General features: G+C 34.5%; 1 protein-coding gene across 3 annotated transcripts; it reads left to right on the top strand.

Moving 5' to 3' along the window:
• The first annotated feature begins 580 nt into the window (after positions 1-580).
• Positions 581-9,702, top strand: LOC144964791 (uncharacterized). 3 transcript variants are annotated; one of them, XM_078899428.1, is made up of 2 exons: positions 581-594; positions 7,504-9,702. In XM_078899428.1, exon 2 carries the CDS (start codon positions 7,508-7,510, stop codon positions 8,600-8,602), a length of 1,095 nt encoding a protein of 364 aa, XP_078755554.1. In that variant the 5' UTR covers positions 581-594; positions 7,504-7,507; the 3' UTR covers positions 8,603-9,702. The 3 variants fall into 3 exon arrangements, with proteins under 3 accessions (XP_078755554.1, XP_078755546.1, XP_078755563.1); XM_078899420.1 differs by having other exon boundaries at positions 591-617; XM_078899437.1 differs by lacking the exon at positions 581-594 and adding an exon at positions 2,226-2,291.
• The last annotated feature ends 1,846 nt before the right edge of the window (positions 9,703-11,548 follow it).

Raw genomic sequence — 11,548 nt, 5'->3', positions numbered from 1 at the left:
AATCATGAATCATGATCATGAATTAATTATACCCTGGCGTTAAAATGGATAAAGTCATAAATCATAATCATCGTTCATCTTTATTCTATTGTATAATGGTATTTAGACATAGCCTAATGAAATATTTTGAAATGGTTTCGAAATATGATTATGCAAATTATGTTTACAACGTTAAATTGAACTTAACCTTAAGGGAAATGTATGCATTCCATCATATTATTATTTCATCAATATTGCTTAAGGACAAAAGGTCGGTTCAATTTAAGTTCATGAATTAACAAAGTAACTCTATCCAATCTGTTTATTTTTTTATTTAACCAGAGTTAAATGCTGAGGATTTTTAAGCACCTTAAAGTTAACATCACCATAAGGCATAATTCACATAACCTTTGAATCTAAGCATCCACAAAAAATGAGTTACGCCCCTTGCAATACCCTTTGGCTGTACTCCTAGAGATATCAAACGAAATTATCTCTACAAATTGACGTTTCCACCCGAAGGGGGAAGCTGTGTACTAAAATTATCAAATTAAAGAAGTGTGTATAAATATAAGTATAAATATATGAAAGTAACAAATTAGAGAGAAACCATTGGTGTGAGATAAAGATCTGAAAATGTGTGTATGAGGCAGGCTGATTTTTTGGGATGTTTTTTTTCTTGGATTTTACTTTCTTGTTTTGTCTTGCACTAATTCATACACACTTTTTGAGATCTTTGTATATATATATATATATATATATATATATATATATATATATATATATATATATATACATATATACATATATATAATATATATATATATATATATATATATATATATATATATATATACTTATATATATATGAGTAGGTGACTGTCAAAACGTAATAAGTCCCATTTTCATCATTTAAAGAAAAACGCAATTTTTTGGTCATTTTTTTATTGACTTAAAGAAGAAATACTTGTCTTGTGTGCCCCATAGAACAAATTTTTTTCTGGTGATTCTATGGCGTCCAAAGGATAGCTTTAGATTGTCTCAGGATGAGATTTAGTACGTTTCGAAAGTCACCAACTCCCTCTCTCTCTCTCTCTCTCTCTCTCTCTCTCTCTCTCTCTATATATATATATATATATATATATATATATATATATAAAATATATAAACATTTGAAAGATAATTAAGATAGATTGACTTCTACAACGCTGTTATCGAGCGTTGCTCTCAACAACGTTGTAGAAGTCAATCTATCTTAATTATCTTTCAAATGTTTATAAATAGCTCCTTTTATCCTAAAGTTGAGCACTATTATTTCATGGTTTTTGTTTTTATAATTTATATATTATATATATATATATATATATATATATATTATATATATATATATATATATATATATATATATATATATTAAGGTGTTTAAAAAAAAATCAAATGCAAGTACTAAGTTGTCTGGAGCTATAAGTCAGAAACAAAAATGGAATTACGGACTTCTTAAGAGAAGAATGTGTCGCTCTATTTTTGTTTCTAATTTTTGCTTATATTTTTATTGTTTAATGCGGGCGAGAGGTTTTGATTCAATTAAACTACATGAAGTCAATTCTTAAAATCTCACACATTTTACTTTGGCCCGGAAATTGTTACTTAAATATGTATCGATAAATTGATGTGACCCCCATCTTGTCAAACGATCTAAAATCTGATTTTTCCTCATGCTAACTTTTGGAAAATGTGTTTATTCGCTTATGGCAAGATTTTATGACAAATGACTCTAAAAGGGGACACTTCATTCAGTATTCATAGACCGTGGGAGGAGCAACTACCCTAATACGTTTTGTGTTTCCCTCTGAACAATGAATGCGGATGATATGAAACGATGACAGAATAGAAATACAATACTAATAATAATCTTTATTGTCCCAGGAGCCAATTAGATATTGTTTGCCTACAGCTCTTTAAAAAACCCGGAAAAAAACGAAAATAAAAACATAATATATTTAACAAAAAACAACAAACACAGCACATATAACTCTCTCTCTCTCTCTCTCTCTCTCTCTCTCTATATATATATATATATATATATATATATATATATATATATATATATATATATATCCCTCTCTCTCTCTCTCTCTCCCCCTCTCTCTCTATCTCTCTTCTAATTCACCCAATTATTGTTCATCCATTTGTTTTGTCTCTACTAGACATTTTGTCGATTTCTTTGGTAGCTGTTGGGGATAAATGTGTTCTTATGTCTGATGGTACGACACTTTCCTTTCCTGTACAGTTCGAATTTTGGATGGAAGAAGGTGATGTTGCTGCTATAAAATTCTTGTCGCCTTGCCTATCACAGCGTTGTTGTAACTTGACTCAAGCCTGTTAAGTTTGATATTGATAATAATTGAAGCCTCCCTGATGATTCGTTGGAATTTGTATAATTGCCTAGTGTGACAGGTTCTGTACCATACCGTAATCCTGTATGTGGGGACGCTTAAGACCAGGGGGTTGTACACTTGTTGAAGCATTTTTGTGCTGACACCAAATGACCCTAGGTTCCTTAAAATGTAGAGGCCCTGGGTACATTTAATTTGGAATAATAACAGAATGCGTCGTGAAGCGGAGGTTTTATATATGATGATTCCAAGGTATTTGAAGCAATGGTCAACAATTTCAACAGTATTGTAATTTATGGTTGCTGTTTTGTCGAAAGTTGAAAATTTGCTCTTTTATTTTTTTGATACATTTAATTCCAATAGGTTTTTGACACATGAATCAAATTTGCTGATTTGCTGGAGGTTTAAATTTTCTGACTGACTGTTATTTAAGACTAGCTGTCATGTAATGGAAATAGTAAAAAAAAACCCCCACAAAATATTGTCCATTACAACAATGCTAAAACAAGCCCATAATTGCGTTCATTTATCAGACCTGCAAATAAGCGCAAGTAGACTAGAGCATACAATGGGATGACATAAAATTTTGTTGTATTATCTACATTACAATCAACGCCAGTGGGCAGGTTTTTTTCAAGTTCTTGTACAAACATGGTTATACTAGAGGTTGGATGAAATATCCAGAGTAACTGACCGAATATTATGAGAACGTGTCTTAATGGTAAATATATATTTTTTTTGTCAGTGTGTGTGTGGATTTTTAAAAATTATTCTGATTTTATCTTTTTTGGTAAAATGTTTTAAATAGTGAAATTTTCCGTTTTTATTTGATGACATATTTAAGATATCTCCAAAGAGAGATGAAATGCGCAGGGAATAATTGTGGGGGATGGAGAGGTGGCTGAGTTGTTAAGCCATTGCACTGGGACCAGGAAGGTCCCTGAATGTTTCAGGTTCAATCTCGGTTCTACATGACTGACAGTTTGAAAAGCACCTTTTACCAGTTAACTACCGTACTCTGAGAGTAAAAACAACTCGTATTTAAAAATCTGGCCAGTGAAATCACCCTTCGAATATTGATCGCTTTAAATGACCCTCATTTCTGCAGTGTTGTTGCCAAAAATGAGGGTAATTTAAATCGAACGATTATAGAAGGACGAGTTTTATGGCCAAATTGTTAAATAAGTGTTTTCTCCAGAATACGGCAGTTAACTGGTTAAAGGTTTCAATATTGCTCCGATGTTTGATACACCACTGATATATTATAAGACATAAGCCGACCGTACTTGGGAAAAAGAGCAGAGATGGCCGTCAACATTTAATGGAAGGATATGAAAAGCTCGATATCCCGACTGCCAAACATACAGTATACTTAATTTAGAACTGTTTTACTATTATCATTTTAAAAACTAGTCGAGAACCCGCATTTTTGGGGAGAAATAAACATAGATCAAGAAAATCTTTTGAGCTATCAGCGATAAAATTGGTCCGATAAAGAAGCCTGTAGATGCGTGCAAATGAACCTGGCAACATAGTGGCCAGATGACGATTCCCAAGGTCAAAGTCAAATCAAGCACAGATCATTATCCCTTGCAGATATTCTAAATAATGATTTGAGTCAACGGGTGATAGAATTACCATAGAATAAAAAAAAAAAGTTTGCAAATTAATCGTATGTCGACCTATAAAAAATCGTTCTATAATTTTTTTGATTTGCAGTAATTCTGTGTTCTTTGCTAAAATTCAACATGAGTGTACGGAACGATGTTAACCCCATATATATATATATATATATATATATATATATATATATATATATATATATATATATATATATATATATATATATGAATAAATTATTTAAAAAAAAAACAAACAAAAAATCAAACAAACAAAAAAAAAACAACAACAAACAAAACAAAAAAATGAAATGTTTGTGCTCAACTTTTTGATAAAAGGAGCTATTTATAAAATATTTCAAGTATTATTATTATCAACTTCTACAATATTGCTTCGAGCATTCCCTTTCATCAGGAAGTGAAAGTGAAAGTAGATTGTTGTGTTTGTCGTACTTTTTCGGCTACGCGGTTATGGTGGTTCGTAATTACATAAAAGGTGTTTGTTACTATGTCTGAATGAAGATGTTAGCTCGTTTCTTCTGTTGAGTGTTGTTATGTTCGATTTTGTGATGATGAAGATCTTTCCTTCCAAGCAAAGGTTGCATATCTTAGAATCCGACTGTGCTCTGGAGATGATTTTCTATGAAATGCCGTATTGTATGCTTTTTCTTTGAGGTTCCAAAAGTGTTCGCCGAAAAAGTACGACAAACACAACAATCTACTTTCACTTTCACTTCATGATGAGAGCGAATGCTCGAAACAATATTGTAGAAGTTGATCATAATTAGACTTGAAATATATATATATATATATATATATATATATATATATATATATATATATATAATGTAAATTAATCCGTTGTTATCACTTTTAGCTCTAGCTCCTAGTTTATGGTTTATGATAAGGTTATACTCCCATCATAGATTATTTGTCTCTGAGAGTTCGATTTTTGTTACTTTGGAAATAAGGATCGGCTATGTGATGGAATATCTCTAGATCATTCAATCCCTGCTCAGCGAAGGAAGTCCAGGTTTGAGAGTTTTTGACATGATCAGGGCCATTCTACTAGCTAGATATTTGGAAGACGAGTTTTCAGGCCAACACTTTAGAAAATGTGTTGGCGTTTGGCCAAGAAACTCACAACAATGCCCTCCGGAGGTATAACGGACCAACACACAAAACCATGTGTAGCCATAAACTTTTATCGTCTGGATACAAAGACCCTGAGGGACGTCAACTTCGTACATTTATAGATGAGTTAGATACGACTCTTTGCCTTAATACTATTATATGACTTAATAATAAATAACACTTCGTAGAGGAGACTCGTATCCTGACGTTGTGGCTTATTGCTTTTAAGAGAGTGAGATGTCTTTACTCTTAGAAAACAATGAGTTCCAACAGTTGTGATGTGTCCACACCTACCGTAGCATTCTCTGTAATGTGTAGGACTAAACAAAAAGACATGATCCCCAAAAAAATCTTCCCATTGTCTACTGTTCAGTAATTATGATTTCTTCCATCTTGCATTTTCTGACGATGTCACTGAAATAGACTGCATTCATGGATGATCTTTCACTTCTTTTCTTTATTCGTACAATATTAATTTTGCGATCATTCTAAATGCCTTGGGAGTTTGGGACACGGCAAAAAAACAATTATCACTTATGATAAGCAGATTTTAAGTTCCATAATTTTTCACTCTAAAACTTAAACATTACATTTGGAAATACTTGGAAATATACTTCATAGTTTACAAATAAATGTCGAGTTACCTTTCAGGGGAACTAAAAGAATTATATTAAGTCGATAAAGTCAATAAACAAAAGGTCATGATCACAAACCTTACTCTTGGCGAAAAAAATAATTACACTGTCAAAAAAATCCTACTCATAATCGTCCAAACTACACTCACTCACTTGTTTCCTTCCAGGAATATAAATAGAGCGCGTCAAGGTGAGCTATGACTGGAAAACCAATCACTCCAACACATTCTTATCCAGTGTTCACAGAACGTGTGCGATGGCTTCAGTTTGAAACACATACTTGAGGTTCCTGCTCAAAATCACCAGCGTAGCCATCGTGAACGTAATATAGCCTGACACTAGAACCGTGGCCATCGTTTTCATCATGAGTAGAGCTCAATGAATCAACTGATCCCATTGGTTGAACTATTGAATGCAACTCACGATTTGTTTTCTTTATTTTTTTGGTCAAATACTTGTCTTTTGCGTCCTTTTTTGGTCAGTGTCAGCGCGTAGCCATCGTTATGTTATAGCCTGACACTGAAACCCAAAAAGACTGGCATTATTTGGTTTTTGCACCGCCTAGTGAATTGTCGTTAGTAGTGCTCATGGAAACAAGTGGTCCCATTGGTTGAACTATTGAATACAACTCACGATTTGTTTTCTTATGTGGCCAAAGACTGGCATTGTGACGTCATTTTTTGGTCAGTGTCAGGCTATAAGTTAACGATGGCTACGGTTCTATTGTCAGGCTATAGATAGTTCGAAGATGACATCACTCAGGTCTTTGTTATTGTTTTTTTTTGCCATCCGCGTTTATGAGTAATGCTCACTGAACTGTATTAACCCGACTATAGATAGAATGGCCAAGGAGTTCACAACATTGCCATCCGGAAGTATAATGGACCAACACACAAACTCTGTGTAACCATGAACTTTTATAGTCTGGTTAATACAGTTTAGTGAGAACAACTCACAAACGCGGATGGCAAAAACAATAACAAAGGCCTGAGTGACGTCATCTGCATACTATCTATAAGCGTTCATGGATACACACAGTTTTGTGTGTTGGTCCGTTATACTTCCGGATGGCAATGTTATGAGCTTCTTAGCCAAGCGCATACTATCTATAAGTTCGCGATGGCTACGCTAGAACCCTCTAGGACTTACAGTTTGACGTCATTTTTAATGTTGAGCAGCGTGTAGTGAGTTGTCGTTGGTAGAGCTCAATGAAACGAGTGATTTCAATGGTTGGACTAGTAAATACAAGTCTCGATTTGTTTTCTTTTGCGGACAAAGACTTGTCTTTTGACATAATTTTTTTGGTCAGTGTCAGGCTATAAGTTAACGATGGCTACGATTCGAGCCATTTTATTGGTAAACAATTTTTGTTGTTGCCAGATAGCAAACTCTCCTCCTAAAATTTTCAGACATTTCACGGGTCCAATTGAAGATCTTCAACTTGAAATAAGAAAATCAGTCTATGCATCTAATAGGCTGCATGTCTTGTCCTATGTTTTGGATACACAGTTCCACCATTAATATCTTTCTTGAAAATGTAAAACCCTTCAGGCATAATGTTTACCTTGGATATGAGCGATATTTCAATGCAACTTGATTATTATCATCATCACCGTCATCATTATTATTATTATTATTATTATTATTATTATTATTATTATTATTATTATTATTATTATTATTATTACTATTATTATTATTATCATTATTATTATCATTATTATTATTATTATTACATAGGAAAATGACCGACTTGAAGATGAATGCGACGGAAAATGTTGAGATTGCATCAAACATTCCATTTGATCCTGCTGGATTACAACAAACTGCCATCATAAGCGATGAATTACGGAATATATTAGAACTGTGTATGAGGGTTGTCTTGATAGTCACAGGATTTATGGGGGTCATAACAAATATAATAAACATCCGGGTCTTCGTAGAACAAGGCGTCCGGAACGACAGCACAGGGATTGGCTTCGTTTTTCTATCAGTCACAGATCTATTAGGTTGCGCCATGGTGATTCCTTCCGCAAGTTGTTTCGTAGCTCGATTCACAGAAAATGGACCTGCAAATTATCAAATATGTACCGCCTATGCTACGATTACTATCTTTATACATACGGCATTGAATAATATGAGTACATGGACAACAGTTTACATTTCCTTGATGAGATGCCTTTGCGTTCTTTTTCCTTTGAAAGTAAAATCCATTTTCACCCCGACTGTTACAATTATCGTCATTGTTTTAATCATCATTATATTTTCCATAGCTCAAACAATGTACTCCGGATTTACTACTCTGGTTTGGGGTTTTAATCCGAAATACAACACGACCGTTGCCTATATCAAAGACTCACCTATGGCACAACTTGTACTACACTATCACCAGATTATAACAAATCAGACTCTGCCAATTTTGGCTCTCATCATCGTTACTATTAACACCGTGCTCTTGACACAGAAATTAATCGAAGTCAAGAAATGGCGACTCAAAAATTCAAGTGATTCGGCCAAGGACGGTAAAGAAAATTCGTCAAACCCATCCAAGAATGTGCTATCAGCCAAAGACATTGAAATGATTAAATTTATCAACACGACAACTAGTATTTTTCTTGTTTGTGTTTTAATGGGTTTTATACCAGGTATTGCCGTCACTGTTTTTCCCGACGTGAGCTTCACAGGACTTAACAGGAATTTCTTTTTGGTCTCTTTCCTTTCGCGGTTTATGTTTAATTCTATCAATTCATCCATCAATTTCTTTTTCTACATTCGTGTTTCCAGCCGGTTTAAATCAGCCTTTGCTTCGTCTTTCAATTCGTGTTCCAAACCCAGTTGAAATAAGAATAGCAGAGGCAAATAAACTAATAGATAAATAAATAAAGTTACGAACGTATTGGATGAGAGGATTTGAATAATTTGAATACAAGAGGCAGACAAAGCATTCTACATGGTGGCACAAAAAATCAGAACTCATAAAAATGTTTATCATTCCTACATAGGTCCATCAAATTGCCTCAAATTTTGTAGATTGCAACTTTAGTCTATAGATGCTCTTTCCGCAAAGTGTCAGTAATATTCTCCGGTTGGCTTAGAATTTCCATGTTCTTTCCAAAATGTGCTCTAAATGGCGTACTCGGCGAAAGCATAATTGCATAAGTGTCACACATTCCACCTTGGGAATTCTCCTGATCTTTTCTGTGATTGCTGCCTTCAGTTCACCAATTGTTTGAGGATCGTTTTCATTATCCTTGAGATACCCCCACAGATAAAGCTTGGGGGAAAGGGGGGGGGGGGGGTACAATTCTGATAATGAGGTGCCCATTCAACGTCACACTTCCAGCTGATGAGACGGTCTTCATATATCTCTCTTAGCCAAGCTAAAGACAAATCTGATGTGTGAGGGGTAGCTGCCATCTTGCTGGAACCACTGTTCATCTCTATCAAACCCTATGCGTCGCCCCAAGGATGCCTAGAACTTTCTCAGCACATACGGTGCATAGTGTTTTAAAGACAAAATGTTTTAACAAAAATGCAAACATGAAAAGAAAAAGAAATTCATACAATTCTTTTCAAAAGACATGCATTTTCCATTCACAATTGTTTGGAATTGAAGACTATGAGATTTGATAAATTATTGTTATGGTAATTTAAAACAGTGATTCTCGCCTTATACGGAAACTGTCTGATTGATACCCGCAAGTAATTGGGGTACGGACGCGCTTAATCTACAAGACGTGTGTGAAGATTTTAAACAAATTTCTCTCGAAATTGCCAGAAGGAATTTCAACAAATACTTCAACTTTTATCTAAACCAGCACCATTCCTTTATTTCTGGAGTTCATTTAATTTGTTTTATTACAATTTATCACCATATTAATGATAAATCAATAAGGTTTACGCATGCGTTACCTATTCTAATAAAGATTGCTATCAGAATTTTTGGCTAGAAGCATTTTTATACAAAAATTATAATCTCTTATGATTACAAAATTATACTTAGATAATCTATATCATTTTGTTTGTTTGCTCAACTGTAAAGCTACTTTGTAAAGATATTATGCCGATCCAGAAGATTATCATCGTGGAAAAATCACCATAACCAGTGTGTAAGTATGTGTTTGTTATTAATTCTACAATGTATTCACTCCATGATAGTGCCAGAGTATTGTCTATGTGGTCCTGTGGTATGACACTCGCTTTCGGATCTGAAGGTCCCGGGTTCGAACCTCGCTCGGCGCATAGTTGAGTGCATGGAAAAGGCTCTTTATTCACACTCTCTCACCGCACACAGGTGTGAAATGAGTATCTTCAACAGCTTTGTCGCTGTCCGAAAAAAATGTAAAATCGCCTAGAAGGCGTCATGTCACGTCCTACTTAAGTGTTGTTGTTGTTGGCCAGGGACTCCTTGTAAAGCACTTTTGGATTGAGTAGATATTGTGCAATATAAAAGCTCAAGAATTTTTCCTTTTTTTTTTTGAATGAGAAAAGACACTTTATGTGACAATATGAGGCATATTCTCAGAATGTCGTCTTTCATTGTTTTTATGCGTTATTTTTAGATTTAACACATGTCTAAAAACAACACATGTCAGCAATGAAGGGATTAACACATTCACCATTAAAATTGTCATTATCAATAATAGGAATAAGAGGAATAAAATTGACGTCACTCAGCTCATTTTAAATGTTTTTTAGACCGCCATTATGGTGATTAGTACTCATTAAATCATATCAATCAGACTATGCATGTTCAAAGTTACACATAGTTTCGTGTGTTGGTACGTTATATCCGGATGGAGGATGTTGTGAGTATTTTACCTAAACGCATAGCTTCAAAAGTAATAATCATTTAAAATACAGTTTGGAAAAAACACCCCCCCCCCCCCCCAAGAAAAAAAACAAAACCAAAATAAACCCCACACAAACAGACCAAAAAATAAAAATAACAAAGGAAAAAAATGGGGCCCTAACAAAACATTAAAGAAAACAAATAGAAGAGAAAACAAAAGAAACAAGAAAATCCAATCTCCCGTCTCCCTCACCCATTCAATGTTTTACCCAAGACTCAAATACAGAGACGAAAACTTCTTGATGTGCAATATGATCTTAATACCGACGATGCGTACCTACCTTTATCAGGCCATGTCAAATCAGTAAACATCCTTTTGCTCATACTTAGAATTGTGTATGATGTTTATTTGAAAAAAATAACTGAAATTTGTCTCAGGTTTTCGCAGCTTTCTATCTTCAGTTGGGTTATCACTTTTCAATTAATTCTCTCAAACGGACGAGGTCTATTAACGTTTAACTTAACACATAGTTTTGTGTATCTGTACGATTTATATGACGGACAGAAATTGTCTGTATTTTTCTCAAACACATACCATCTATGTTATCCAACTTGGCATGGAAAACTCACGTGTCGAATGATCCCCATCCCCCCTAAGTTGTGCGGCTATGTGGTCTTGTGGTATAACACTCGCTTTCGGATCGGAAGGTCCTGGATTCGAGTCTCGCTCGGCACATTGTTGAGTCCTTGGAAAAGGCTCTTTACTCACATTCTCTCATCGTACTCAGGTACAAAATGAGTACCTGGCCGTCAACAGCGTTGTCTCTGTCCGAAAAAAATGTAATATCGCCTAACAGGTGTCATGTCTCGTCCTACATGTTAAGTGTTACTGTTGACCGGGGACCCCTTGTAAAGCGCTTTGAGCACGTTTAGTGGATATTGCGCTGCATAAAAGCTCATTTTAAAGCTCATTTTTTAAAGTTTCATGTCTCG

This window comes from Berghia stephanieae, chromosome 1 (assembly GCF_034508935.2).
Source record: "Berghia stephanieae isolate SIO BIC M18660-M18661 chromosome 1, UCSD_Bste_1.3, whole genome shotgun sequence".
In the NCBI taxonomy this organism is placed as follows: domain Eukaryota; kingdom Metazoa; phylum Mollusca; class Gastropoda; order Nudibranchia; family Aeolidiidae; genus Berghia; species Berghia stephanieae.
This window is presented reverse-complemented; position numbering and strand designations above follow the sequence as displayed.